Here is a 14,750-nt window from a genome sequence, read left to right as displayed (position 1 = left end):
GCATTTACTAGCAAGGTTTGATTTGAGGGTATTGCATTAATGTATATAGATATGTATCTATGTTAGAGTTGAATTTTTTTATATACAATGTTTTTACTATATTATATGTTTGTGTGTTACAGTGTATTTATAATAAATATATTGATTTAGTTTTTATTAGTAATATTTTAGAATTTAATATTATTGTATGTAAATAAAATTTGTTATTTAAAATAATTTGTAAATATTTGTATTATATAGATTTATTTAAAGGGATTATTTCTTGTTAGTTCAATTATGAAATTTGATTTTGAGCATTGAGAGAATTGAATATATGATTTCTTAATAGCAAAAATGTTTTAACAATGATTTAAATTAACTGCTACAATTTTTATTTAAATAAAGTTTCATTTGTATTAAGTATTTTTAAACTTTAAATTTTTAAATTATTTAAAAAAAATTAAAATAAACAATTTTTTAATTAATTACGAATCATTTTAAAGCATAATATAAGTTAAAAAAAACAAAACAAAACTATTTCCCATATATTTTTTTCATACTAATTAATTATAATTCCATACATAATAAGTAAAACTCAGCACTACCCCAATTACGACTTAAACTTTAATCTTTTATTTAAAAAAAATAAAAATATATGCAGGAAATTCATAGGTAATAAGTATTTGATTTTTTCAGATTGAGATGCAATACAGAATAGACGAATATGATTTTACAAATCCAATATGGAAACGGCTTATTTTATAAAATAATAATCTTTAAATTTAATTATTTATTTCTTCAAAGCATATTCGCATATATTAGTTTCAATTCTCTTTAATTTTAGAGCCACTTCAGCTGACACTTATTTTAAATCCACTGTTATATCATATCAATTTACGATTATCAACTTAATGACACATATGTGAAAAGATGCGAGCGGGGAAGGAAAGGCGCGATCTTGCGACTGCATATAAGTTGGTGAGAACGCCATTAGGGGGTCGGAAAGCAACATGGCCACACGAGTTACCCACCCGCCCGAGATTCTCCGGGTCACTAGCATCAGTCCCCAAATGACAGAGGTACAGACAAAATTATTGTGCATTCTTTCTTTCTCTGAGCCATAAAAAAAGGTAACAACAAAAGCAATGGCTATTGGAGTGAAACAAACAAGTCATCTGTTAACAATAACTAAATTGCAGGAAGAATTTCTGAATCAACTGCACAGGAACTATGGTCTTGTCCTGAAGTATTCATGGAAACAGCTACCCGATTCAGGAGCAGAGGTGAGTTCCATTTCTGTAAGGTCTTTGAATAATATTTTCTAAAAAGGTTACCTGATTCAGGAGCAGAGGTGAGTTTCATTTTGGTAAGGTCTTTGAATATCATTCATGTATTTATGGTTAATTTCATTTTTGTAAGGTCTTTGAATATTATTCTGTGTTAAAGGTAGATCTTAAACTGATGATATCTTATATATGTTAAAAGGCATTAGTAGAGTTGGACAACCCAGAGAGAGCCATAGCACTCAACCAGCAGATATTATCACAGTAAGTTGGATAAAGTTGTGATGGATCAATCGAATAAATTCTTATTTTTGTTGTATTTTTTAGGAATATAATTTCGATTGTAAATTTCAAGAATATTTTGGAATTGTACAAAAATATCGCCAAACAATTGATGAGTAACTTCACTCATCAGATTCCAAAATTTTTACCTTATTGAAAATATATAACATATACCTTAAAACATGTTCAGAAACCCCTCTGAATTAAAACTTGAAAAGGTGAGAGATACAAGAGTTCTGACCAATTTGCTTCATGATATATTGGTGGGAGAGAATACGAAGAAGAGTGAGGTAATTATTTGGTTTTATACTGGTATAAACACCACCAAAACTTTTTATTGTTTTTTGAGAGTGAAATTTTCACAGTTACTCATATTGTCTAAATTTCCCAGACACAGAAAATTTCTACACCGCTCATATTTTGAAAATTTAGACCATATTTACTGCTTAAAGAGAAAGAGAAATTACACCGCCTGATATTCATTTATTCCATTAAACAGAAGCAAAAAGGAACTGTTTTAAAAGTTAGCATAATGGATGTGAAGCTGCGTGTCACAATATCATCTCTTCGTCGTCATTTTCAACGTTATGGACAGGTGCTTATGATAGCGGTGGTGGGACCAAAGCCTCTTGGTAATGGATGATTGACAGTGATTCAAATTTTGCCATTATCTGTTTGCTTTCATTTTTTTGTCAATCTCTGTATGACTTTCACTTTCTTTCTATGCAGACGAAAAATTCTGTACTCTTCGAGCCTTGGTTCAATTTAGTGATACTCATGAAGCTCATCGAGCATGTCACGGACTGAACGTATGAGTTTATCCTTTTGAGTTTTATTGGTATTTTTGGTGTTTAATCTCGGGCTGGTGGTGTTTAAATTCCAAACTATTTGAATATTTAGGAGGAAATTGTATCATTTTTAGAAACTATCCTGATGTTGATTGCAGATTCCTGAAAAAACATGACCCAAATCAACTTTGATCAAATTTCCAGAATATTTGGGAATCTGCAATCTGTTAAACTCAAGGAAAATTTGATCCCCTATAAATCTGTCCCAAATAAACTTTGACCAACTTTCCAGAATATTTGGGAATCTGCAATCTGTTAAACTCAAGGAAAATTTGATCCCCTATAAATCTGGAGTCTATTAACCTAAAAAATCGGAGTTAATATTAGGCTAAAACCAACATATACAACTGATAAATTGAAGTAAAATGTTTAAATTTCCAATTCATATATTGATAATTAAAGTAAAATGTTTAAAATTCCAATGCAATATATTGTTGATACCTCACTTATATTTCTTCTCAGGAAAAAGAATTTTTCCGCAAAGTGGAGGCAAAATGATAATAGAATTAACAGAGTAAGGCTTAATTTTCAATCCAAAAGTCAAAGAACGTCTCAACATATTCAAGATATCATTATGCTGACATATTAGACTCTCTGTATTATAGAATGAACGAAATCTTTGTGACAGAAAGAGTGAATCAGATGAATCCTGTAAGACATGGAGGACAGGTAATTTGTCTTTTTACTGTTTTTATTTTTTTAGGTTATTTTCCGAAGTTTATGAATAGAAGAGCTGTAAGGTGGTGGACTCGATAAGGGATATCAAAAATATTTCATTTCAGTTAGCTATATGGAAATCCTGCCACACACAAAGCTTGGGCAAGTATTCAAAATTGTAGGCATATTTTGAATTTCTAAAGATTCTGGTAGATTTCAGAAAGGCGAAAACCCAGGGCAGAGTGCTTCGGAGAAATTCAAACTACCATGAAATTATGATTTCACTTGAGTTTTAGTACGACTTACATTATAAAACATCTTTAAATGCGATTTTCAAAAGGCTTCATTTGGGTTAGTTTAAAAGGTCAAGTTTGAGTTCTTCGTTAGAAGTTTTTTCAAAAGGCTTCATTTGGGTTAGTTTAAAAGGTCAAGTTTGAGTTCTTCGTTAGAAGTTTTCAGATTTTTTTGTAGATCCAGCGAAAGTCAAACTCCAGGACAGAGTTCTTCCTTTTGTAGAACTCAGATTACAATGGAATTATGCCTGCATATGGGCTTGTACAACACCGAAAAAGCCCATATACAGACAAACTTTCACTAGATTTTTAAGTTTGTGGTCTTTGTTGGAATTTTTAAGATTGTAGATTCAACAGAAGTCAAATTTCAGGGAAATGCTTCCATCGGGTGAATTCAGACTAAAAAAATTCTAAGACTAAAATTAGGAAGGACAGAGGAAACCAAACTGCTACATTAGCTAAATAATGATAAGAATACCACACACAACAATAATAGAGATGTGGCCCTCTAGCTCGGACTTATTGAATTGCTTGATAATACAATATTAAATAAACCAAAAAACACATACAGAATCAATAAAAAAAATATCATTTTTAAAATACTAATTACACCTATGCTATTTTTAGATTACATTCGTATTCTTAATTGTTATTTCCGAAATTTACATTGTACCAAACTACTGAACACTGTCTGATAACTAGTAATAATAAACTCTCTGATATCTAGTGATAATTAACATATTCCAACAAGAAAACTAAGAATGATGTGTCTTACCCTTAAATATTGCATCATTGAATTCATGAAATGAATTTTTTTGGCTGACAAAAATATCATATCTGCAGTACCGAAACGACCTTGGAAGCCGACCAGCTCTGCAACCTGCAGGACCTGGTAAATACCTATGAAACAATTCCCTTTTTGTCAATATGAATTGGATCCAGTAAACCTTTATAATTAGTTAAGCAGAAAATCTATGCAACAAATAATAATGCTGAATGTCCCTTGCTATTCCAGGTAGAGGAAGATTTCCAGGCAGAACCTACAATGATCTCGGTAATCCATTCCCGGTTCCAGGTAGAGGAAGATTTCCACAGAGAACATACAATGATCTTGATAATCCAGCGCCGAGGCATCATGGACGACCGCCACGAAATGATATGCCGCCGCCCTTTTCGACACCTGTGCTCCATCTGTGCTGCATTCCTGTGCATGCTACTGAACATCAAATGTTCAATATTTTTACTCTGTATGGGAATGTGCTCAAAATCATGTTCATGGACCCTGGCCGTAATCAAAAGCGTACTTCTCTAATCGAATTGGAAAGTTGTCAACAAGCCAACATTGCACATCTTAATTTAGATGTAAGTCCGTAAATCTCTGAATCTCATTAATTATACAGAGCTTAGTACTAATAATTGCTTGATTGATTGGGTAATTTTTACATTTTAGGGCTTACATTGCTCAACTTAATTTAGATGTAATACAGTAAATCTTTGAATCTCATTAATTATACAGAGTTTAGTACTAATAATTGTTTGATTGACTGGGCAATTTTTACATTCTAGGGCTTTACATTGCTCAGCCTAATTTAGATTTAAGTCGTTAAATCTTTGAATCTCATTAACTATACAGAGCTTAGTACTAATAATTGCTCGATTGATTGGGTAATTTTTACATTCTAGGGCTTGCATTGCTCAACTTAATTTAGATGTAATTCAGTAAATCTTTGAATCTCATTAATTATACAGAGTTTAGTACTAATATTTGTTTGATTGACTGGGTAATTTTTACATTCTAGGGCTTTACATTGCTCAACCTAATTTAGATTTAAGTCAGTAAATCTTTGAATCTCATTAATTATACAGAGCTTAGTACTAATAATTGCTTGATTGATTGGGTAATTTTTACATTCTAGGGCTTACTTGCTCAACTTAATTTAGATGTAATTCAGTAAATCTTTGAATATCCTTAATTATAGAGAGTTTAATAGTAATAATTTTTTTATTGACTGGGTAATTTTTACATTCTAGGGCTTTACCTTGCTCAACCTAATTTAGATTAAGTCAGTATATCTTTGAATCTCATTAATTATACAGGGTTTAGTACTAATAATTGTTTGATTGACTGGGCAATTTTTACATTCTAGGCTTTACCTTGCTCAACCTAATTTAGATTAAGTCAGTATATCTTTGAATCTCATTAATTATACAGAGTTTAGTACTAATATTTGTTTGATTGACTGGGTAATTTTTACATTCTAGGGCTTTACATTGCTCAACTTAATTTAGATTTAATTCAGCAAATCTTTGAATCTCATTAATTATACAGAGCTTAGTACTAATAATTGCTTGATTGATTGGGTAATTTTTACATTCTAGGGCTTACTTGCTCAACTTAATTTAGATGTAATTCAGTAAATCTTTGAATCTCCTTAATTATAGAGAGTTTAATAGTAATAATTTTTTGATTGACTGGGTAATTTTTACATTCAAGGGCTTTACCTTGCTCAACCTAATTTAGATTAAGTCAGTAAATCTTTGAATCTCATTAATTATACAGAGCTTACTACTAATAATTGCTTGATTGATTGGGTAATTTTTACTTTCTAGGGCTTTATTATGTATGGAAGTCGCATTCAGGTGGAACTGGCAAGGAGAACCAGCATTGATACAAGAACGCGCAGAGATGCATTCATTCCCCTGCCAGAAGAGTGTCGTAGGCAAGAGGAATGGTTGAATTTCCCACCAACCAGTAGACTCCGTGTTACTGGTTTGCGTCCTGGCGTGACGATAGAGGAGCTCAGAATTTTCTTCCAGCGTTTCAATCCAATCGATATACGACTTAACAGCAACAACAACACTGACGATTGCGAGGTTGACTTCCATGATGCAGCCACAGCCACTGAAGCTCTTGCAACTTTGCATGGACCGGAAACTCAAATTACCTTTCTACGGGAGTGACATTTCAACAATTTTATTACCACGTTATCCTCTTGAATGCCCATCGTCCTCTTTACCGAAGTTTTATCAGGGGCATTTAAAACGCCTTATTTCTGAGCTCTGTTGGCGGTTTTTAAGATTTGGATTATTTTAAAGCGCGTAGTCTAACGAGGTCTGTTGGGAGTTTTTAAGATTCGGATTGTTTTATAGTGGATAGTAAAATATTTTTTATTAATAATGTATATATTTTAAATATGATATATAATTTAAATGTAGACTAATTACACATATGTAATATCAATAATATTATATTAGCATTTTTTTTAGTTATATTAGCATTTTTTTACTAAAAAGTAAATTGAATTTTTTTATTCATCTTTGTATTAAGTAGTAGAGAAATTACATTTCTTAGTTCTACTAGAAGGGAAAATAGTTTTTTTACTTTAGGTTACTGTATATCTCTATATAAAATTATGTAAAATTAAAGTGCAAATTGGAATACTTTAATCATGACCCACATTAAATTATTTTGTTATTATTATTTTTAAATTGTTAATTTAAAATATTATTTTACTATTTATAAATCTACTAGCTGACAACATCTCTCCCATACTAATTAATATTATAATTAACGTAGTCTCCCATACTAATTAATACTATAATTAACGTAGTCAAGTAAGGGAAGGTTGAGTGGTTAAGAAGGATATTAAGTCCCCCTCTCGCCAAAATGACATGTTAAGCATGTTTTGATGAGGCTGGAGGAAGAGGCAGCCCTAGGGAGTCACTTTATTCGTAGTCAATATGGGATGTCTTGGTTCCTGTGAAATCATATATTCTTATATATTCCTCTTACATCTCTCACTGGGCGATAAGGAGCAACATCATCATCATCTCACACACACACACATATACATATTGGAAATTAAGCATTTAATATATATCATTTAATCCACGCTCAATATAGAGTTGAAACATGTTCCTCTTCAAATAAAAGTAAAATATTCTCTAAATAGAAAAGCAATGTGAATTATAACAAAAAAAATGGATATGCATGTTTAGTTAGTTTTAATTAAAAGCATCATAAAACAAAAATAAGCTCACTATGGTATATCCATATGTTGTTTATATTACAACAGAATGAGGTAAAAATATTCCACTCACTCTTCGTCATAAATAAAATATTTAAAAATATAATTTCATATCAACTTTAAAAAAAGACAAAATAATTAGAAATAATAAAAATACGAGTAAAATGTTTAAACTTTAATGTTTTAAAAAATATTGGGAAATGATATTATATAAACTATTTAAATATCTATTAGTTAATTTATGTTGATTTCAACTCTATATATATTTATATATAGAAAAAATGTTAGAATAAATATTATATAGAAAAATGTTAACAATAAATATTTATTGTTGTACATAATAAAATATTCAATGTCCAAAGAAAAAAGTATTAGATACTTCTTCTTAAGAATAATAAGAGGAGATATTTAATTCATTCAATTCTTAATATAAAATTAACATGTGACATTTAAAGGTATTCATAATAATAATAATAAAAACATAGTCTAAAAAATTAATAAATTAGTCCAAAAAATAATGGAAATTTGGGCAAGATTATGACAAAATCTGGATAAACTTTTGAAAATACGGCTTATAGTTGTCAAACTAAATGGCTTTGGGTGCCCCAGGGGTTCTTGATGGTGCTTAATCAATTTCCACTATAAAAAAATGATTCAAAAACTCCAACATTATGATTTTTTGATTTTTTTTTGCGGATTCTAACCTAGCTAATTTGTGGGCTTGGTAGACCATAAAAAAACCAATGTTGTTCATCAATAAAATAATTTAATATGTAGGATTAAGTAATATTAAGGTATATTTAAAAATATACTAATAAAAAAAACCATTTTAATGTAGATAATGTAGTTAATAGATAAAATGTCTAAGGGTTTGGGTTAGGGTTTCTGGCTACTACAGGTCACAGTAACCATGCCAGGCCATCGGTAACCTGCATCTTCGTCGCTTGCTGTCGTGCCCCATCCAACACCTTCCTTCTTACTTTGCTCTGGTTGACCTACTGGGACCTCGAGGGGGTTATTCTGTTTCGTTATCTCCCGGTTGTCTACCCGTCGACGGTTTGTGTTACCTGCTGTAGTCTATCCGTTTCCTGTGCACTGTTTTTCTCTCCATTATTCCTGCTATCTGAGGTGTCTGCTGTTCCAAGAAGCAGCTGTCGTCATGGATGATCTTGAAGCCGTTGATTACACTGAAGACCCGCTGGAGGGGGTTTCCATCTGGCGCTCCTCTTTCTCCACATCAGAAGGTATGTACAGTTTTGGCCTCAGCGGGAATTATCCTTCATATTCCTTCCCGGAACTGTCACAGACACAACCTGTGGTCCTCTGGATGACCCTCATACCTAGCCATCGCTTTCTACCCCGCCTCACTCCCTAGCAACCCTTGGTTTCATTTCCAACTGTTTGAACCCTAACCTTGGTTTGGACCTCCCTTCGACTAGAGTACTAACTCGGCCATTTTTTCCCCCATCGATTCCCATAATTTCGGCCGGTTTTACCGCTCAAGTCTCCATCGCCCCTCCCTCCGGCAGCTTTACAGCCATTCCACCACTTGTCGGTTCCATCCCTGTCTCTATGGGCATCCCTAACCCTCCCTCATCTAACCCTTACTCTCCCCCGGCTATTTCTAGCCCTCCTCCGAGCCAGTTTCATTCCCAGCCACCTCCTCAGGGATCTAAGAAGAAGTACAAGTGTTACAAGTCCAAGGCGGATGATATCTTTCTCAAATTAGAAGAGGACATTCAGTGGGGAGAGACTATGGACTTCGCTGACAGGGTCCTGGTTGGGCGCATCAGAGGACGGAATTACATGGCCGCCCGCTTGAAGACCTGGGCTACTAAGGTTTGGGGTCACCATCTGGTTGACATTCCCTTCGTGCAAACTTTTGTGAGGGGATGGTTCGCTTTGAGATTTGCTCGTGCCGACCATACCAATTGGGTATTGTCCTCTTATTGGCATTTTGAACATGCCCCGGTTCTCCTCAAGCGATGGACGCCCCTTTTTGATCCCGAGACAAAGAAAATAGGCATTGGACTAGTTTGGATTCGGCTCCCTGGCCTTCCCCTGCAATACTGGTCTGAAGACATCTTCCGGCGGATTGGCAATGCGATAGGCTCCTATATGGATTATGATAAGTCCTATCAGCTCACAGGCATGATGGCTTATGCTCGGATCCTCATCAATCTGGACACAGGGGCGGCTTACAAGAGTACATCACTATCCAATGGAGGGACACATCCCGCAAACAGATCATCGACTATGAAGGCATTCCGTATCGCTGTCGCAGATGCCACAAAGTGGGGCATTTATACAAGGATTGTCCCCTCCTATAGAAGATCAGGGACACTGCACAGGGCTTGGAGACCGAGCACCCCATGGGAAACCCTTCTCGGCAAGATAAAGATATTGAACCAGAGGAGCGCGACAAGGCTGTAGGGGATTCCCAGGGAACCCCTGATAAAGCGGGTGCGGTCAAGGATCCCTTAGCTTCAGACCCTCCTTCGCCTCCTCTGCCAGCATGCACCGGTCTTGTTCAAGAGGTCAACTCGATGACGGGTATGTTACTTTCATCCTCCTCTCACTCATGTGTCTGGCATATCAGAAGTTTTTGCATCTCATTCAATCATTTGCACATCTCCCCCACTATCATCGCTCATGGCCCCCGAGGGTACTCTTAGATCCCTCGGTCTTGCTCCTCCCTCCTCCCTTATCTGCTCCCTCCCCACACCCTCCACCTCCCCCTGCATTCCATCCCTGTCATCTTCCTCCCTTCCCTCCCTCTCCATCCCCTCCCCCTCTGCATCCCCCCGGTACCCAACTCCGTTCCAGATCGAAGGAAAGAAGCTATGATGCAATTGGTCTAGACCCCGAGGCTACCCCTGTCTCCCACAAAACCTCAAGAGGCTGACCCTCACGTCTCACTAAAGCCAGACACACAGCGGGAGAAGAAGTTGCCCTCGGGCGACAACAAACCATTTTCAGGGCCCTTAGAGCTAGGAATGGCCCACAGACTCATCCCTCATGAAAATCCTATCTTTCAACTGCAGAGGGTTTGCTAGCCAGCCCAAAAAACTAGCACTCAGAAGACTGCTCACTTCGTCTGAGACGGACATTATATTTTTACAAGAAACGCTCTGTTTGGTTGAACCTCTCATTCACACACTAAATTCCTGGCTATCTAATTGGACCTTCCATGCTCTGGACGCGTCTGGGAGATCTGGGGGATCTGCTATTGGGATATGTAACAAAGCTTTGGAGATCAGGAACATTTGGGGAGGTAGGGGCTTCATCGGCATGGATATTTTTTCCCACCCTCTTGAGAAGGAAATCCGTATTATGAATGTTTATGGCCCTTGTGTAGACAGGGAAAACTTTTGGAGAAATTTTCTGGACTCAGACCTTCTTCAGGCAGATAACATCATTTTAGGAGGGGACTTAAACTTTTCTTTGGGATTCAGTGAATCTTGGGGTCACTCGGCCCAAGTAGATAGCTTATCTGATACTATCTCTACCCTACTTGAGGAACATTAGTGGGTGGACATTCCATTTGCCAGGATTTAGTTTACTTGGACTAGTAATCACAGTGGTGACAACAGTCTTGCCAGAAGGCTTGACAGATTTCTCATCAAGGAAGCATTCCTAAGCAGTCTTCCTCGCATTCGTCAATGGGTTGGTACTGGAGGCATCTCAGATCATCGACCAATATTTTTGGAATTGGCCGATGCGAATCAGAAGATCAGGAGCCCCTTCAAATTCAATGCCTCTTGGCTTAAAGATCCTTCGTATATACAGATGGTCTCTAATTACTGGCAGACCAACCCTATTCTGGAAAGTGAAGATCATTCTGAAGGCTTTATCAGGAAATTGACTGAACTAAAGAGGATCTCTAAAATTTGGGCTCACCAGAAGCGTATGAATGATGACAACTCTCTGAGGGAGGCAGAGAGGGCCATTGCTGCACAGGAGGACACCTCAAATGGCACCTTCCCTACACCTGAGAGTAAAGAACTCTACACCTCCCACATTATGAAGCGCTCCCAAATTCTGAAGGAAAGGGAAGAAAGTTGGAGGCTCAGGAGTAGGGCAATATGGCTCACCGAAGGAGATGACAACACTAAGTTCTTTCATAAATTTGCCAATAGTCGGAAAGCCATCAACACTATTTGGGAATTGCGCGATGATCAGGGACACTTAGTATCATCTCAGAGGGATCTGGCTAGATTAGCCATTGAGCATTTCAGAAGCATCTATAAGGCGCCTAGAGCTGCGAACATCATGGAAATCATGCGGGTTGCTAAACACTTCCCCAGATTCGTACAATAGGAAGACACGAAGGACCTATTGATGGAAGTATCGAAGGAAGAGCTTGAGGCAACTATAAAATGGTTCAAGAAAGACAAGAGCCCTGGTCCAGATGGGTGGACCATTGAGTTCTACATAGCTTTTTTTGAAATCCTGGGGGATGACCTACTCAAGATTGTGGAGAATTGCAGAAGGAGTGGCAGAATATCCCCGGCCATCAAATCCACCTTCATTGCCCTTATTCCGAAATCTGACAATCCCTCCTCCTTCAACGATTTTCGTCCCATTTCCCTTTGTAACTGTCTGTATAAGATCATTGCAAAGATCATCGCTAATCGCCTGAAGCCTATCCTCTCTCGACACATATCATCTGAGCAGTTTGCTTTCCTTCATCACAGACAGATTCATGAAGCCATTGCCACAGCACAGGAACTCCTCCACACTATGCAGATAAAAAAGTAGAAGGGTATGATACTGAAGGTGGACCTCTCAAAGGCCTTTGATAGAGAAACTGGCTCTATATCAGACTGTTGCTGACCCACCTAGGATTTCCTTATGCATATATTAAATGGATTATGAGCTGTATAACAGATGTATCTTACAGTGTGTTACTTAATGGGGAAGCTACATCTTTCTTCAGCTTGGAGAGAGGACTCAGGAAGGGATGTCCACTCTCACCCTTACTTTTCTTACTTATCATGGAAGGATTAAGTAGGACCATTACATCTGCTCGCAATAGAAATCAACTGACAGGCATCAAGATATCTGAGAATTTTTTCCTCACTCATCTATCGCTTGTTGATGACATTCTCATTTTTTTAAATGGCAGTATTGGGAACACCACAGTCCTCCAGAACATCTTCAATCTTTTTCAACAGGCTGCTGGGATGTTAATAAATGACAATAAATCCATGATTACTATGGTTGGCTGCACACAGCATGAGATTATATATACATCACAGTGCTTCCCATTCACCTCTCTGAATCTGGCAGGCGGTATAAAATACCTGGGCTTTAGATTAAAGCCTCTCGATTATAGGATAGCGGACTAGACATGGCTCATTGCGAAAGTGGAAAAGAGACTTCAGGTATGGTACCATAAATATCTATCTCGTGCAGGCAGATTGATCCTCATCAAAGCAGTGATAGAAGTCACTCCAGTCTACTGGATGACCCTGGCTTGGATACCGAAAGGTATATTGAACAGACTACAAAGTATATGATGCAGATTCTTATGGAAGGGTAATCAACCGGGCAAGCTTTTCGCCTGGGTCAAATGGGACACAATTGCAAAGCCCAAGAGATGGGGAGGATGGGGCATCAAGAGGCTTGATCTATTTTCCAAAGCACTGGCGGCTAAGCTCGGCTGGCAGCTTATTACCACCAACAGTCTCTGGTCCCGAGTTGCTCAAGTGAAGTATATCTGGCCTATGAATATGATGGACTGCTTTAGACAGCAGCATGGATTGAGAAATAACATATCCAATATATGGAAAGAAGTCATCAGTACACTACCCTCCGGCGTGAAGGAATTACGTGGTGTATCAAGGAAGGCAATGTTGTTCGTATAGGTTTGGACCCATGGGTAGGCTATGGCCATGCACATAGACTTCCAGCAGACTTAACAAGGCATTTACACAACAGGGGTATCACCCACATCAAACACATTGGTGACAATAACAACTCCTTCCTACAGCAGGCATGGAAATCGGCTCGAGAATTGTACATCCCAGTTTAGTGGCAGTAGGATTGGCAGGACTACACGGATGCCCTCACCCAGGCACACATCTGGCTCACTGAAGGACCGGATGAGATCATCTGGGCTTATGCCAAACATGGTGTATATTCTCCGAAACAGGGTTATATTAGACTAATGGAACCTCACAAGCCTCAGAACATACTTCCGACTTGGAAATTACTCTGGAAGCTTAAGGCGGCCCCCCGCTCTTGATTACTGATGTGGAACATCCTTTTTGACAAGATTCCTACAGGGACTAATTTGATGAAAAGATCGCTTCATGGCCCGTTCGGTGCCACCTGTGCCGCAATGATGAAGAAAGCACAGATCATATTTTTCTAAACTGCCCCACTGCCAAGGAATATTGGAAATCCATCATCGCTTACTATCCTTCCTTAAAAAACTGGCATGGGCACAATATTATGGATGCCTGGAATGCATGGTGTCAAAATCACAATGGAAAATCCAAAAACATGCCTCTTCTTGTCTGTTGGTCATTATGGATTGCCCGAAACCATTCTATCTTCAATCATGGACCCCCCCATTAGCCTGCCATCTTGCTCCATACCACTGCAGATTTCAACCTTCTTCCTGAAGAGGATTCCAACACCCCTTCGCGCACCATCATACCTGAAATCATTGACAAATCTAAGCCCTGGGCATACTTTGATGGCTCTACGCAAGAGGCAGGATGTGGGGGCGGAGCCATCCTTCACCTTAATGAAAATCATTGCTTCAAGATCCAAATTAATTTAGGCAAGGGAACTAATAATTTCACTGAACTATGCACAACAAAACATATCATACATTTTGCATTGGAAAAACAATGCAGACACCTACAGCTGTTTGGTGATTCTAAAATCGTATGCAATTGGTTGAATGATGCATCACACTGCAATGCATTTACATTGAGGCATATTTTAGAAGAAGCTAAAAGATTGATATCATCTTTTTACTCCTTTTCCTGTCAACACATTTACAGGGAGCAAAACTCAAGGGTAGATCACCTATCCAAAGAGGCAACGCTTAGACAAGGAAATGACTAGTTGATACAGGAAGAGATTGATGGGACCTACTACCAGCATTACCACAGACCCTTTGAGGAACCCAAAGTCAATGGGCTATAAGCCCCATATCTATTCTGATTATTTTTTATATATTTCACATATTCACTTACTTGGTACTGGTTACAACTAGATTTTGATACTTAAAGTTTTTTCTCTCTCTGCGAAAAGCCGAATATAATTTTGATCTTGCTCACTCTTAGTTAGCAAGCAAGCATAGACACAGTATAGTAAATAGCAGACTCCCTGCGTGGAGACATAATCATCTTTCTTTTTGGT

The 14,750-nt window shown here is 37.3% G+C and overlaps 1 protein-coding gene across 1 annotated transcript; it reads left to right on the top strand.

Annotated features, from left to right (window-relative positions):
• The first annotated feature begins 1,124 nt into the window (after window positions 1–1,124).
• LOC149228385 (uncharacterized) lies at window positions 1,125–6,303 on the top strand. Its single transcript, XM_089380761.1, has 8 exons — window positions 1,125–1,262; window positions 1,465–1,526; window positions 1,735–1,834; window positions 2,044–2,176; window positions 2,274–2,353; window positions 2,998–3,061; window positions 4,358–4,704; window positions 5,953–6,303. The coding sequence occupies exons 1-8, from the start codon at window positions 1,125–1,127 to the stop codon at window positions 6,301–6,303; spliced, it is 1,275 nt and encodes a 424-aa protein (XP_089236887.1).
• The last annotated feature ends 8,447 nt before the right edge of the window (window positions 6,304–14,750 follow it).

The sequence above is a fragment of the Pinus tabuliformis genome, chromosome J (assembly GCF_031772625.1).
Source record: "Pinus tabuliformis cultivar Carrire ecotype Pingquan chromosome J, CPIR1, whole genome shotgun sequence".
Lineage (NCBI taxonomy): Eukaryota > Viridiplantae > Streptophyta > Pinopsida > Pinales > Pinaceae > Pinus > Pinus tabuliformis.
Note: the sequence above shows the minus strand (reverse complement) of the source record. Positions and strands in the feature narration are given on the sequence as shown.

Bases quoted from the DNA above. Each gene is read 5' to 3' on its own strand.
- LOC149228385 (XM_089380761.1), top strand. From the start codon at position 1,125: ATGGCTATTGGAGTGAAACAAACAAGTCATCTGTTAACAATAACTAAA. The intron at 1,527-1,734 runs GTAAGTTGGATA...AAACATGTTCAG, and splicing joins AACCAGCAGATATTATCACA to AAACCCCTCTGAATTAAAAC. The intron at 3,062-4,357 runs GTAATTTGTCTT...TTGCTATTCCAG, and splicing joins CTGTAAGACATGGAGGACAG to GTAGAGGAAGATTTCCAGGC.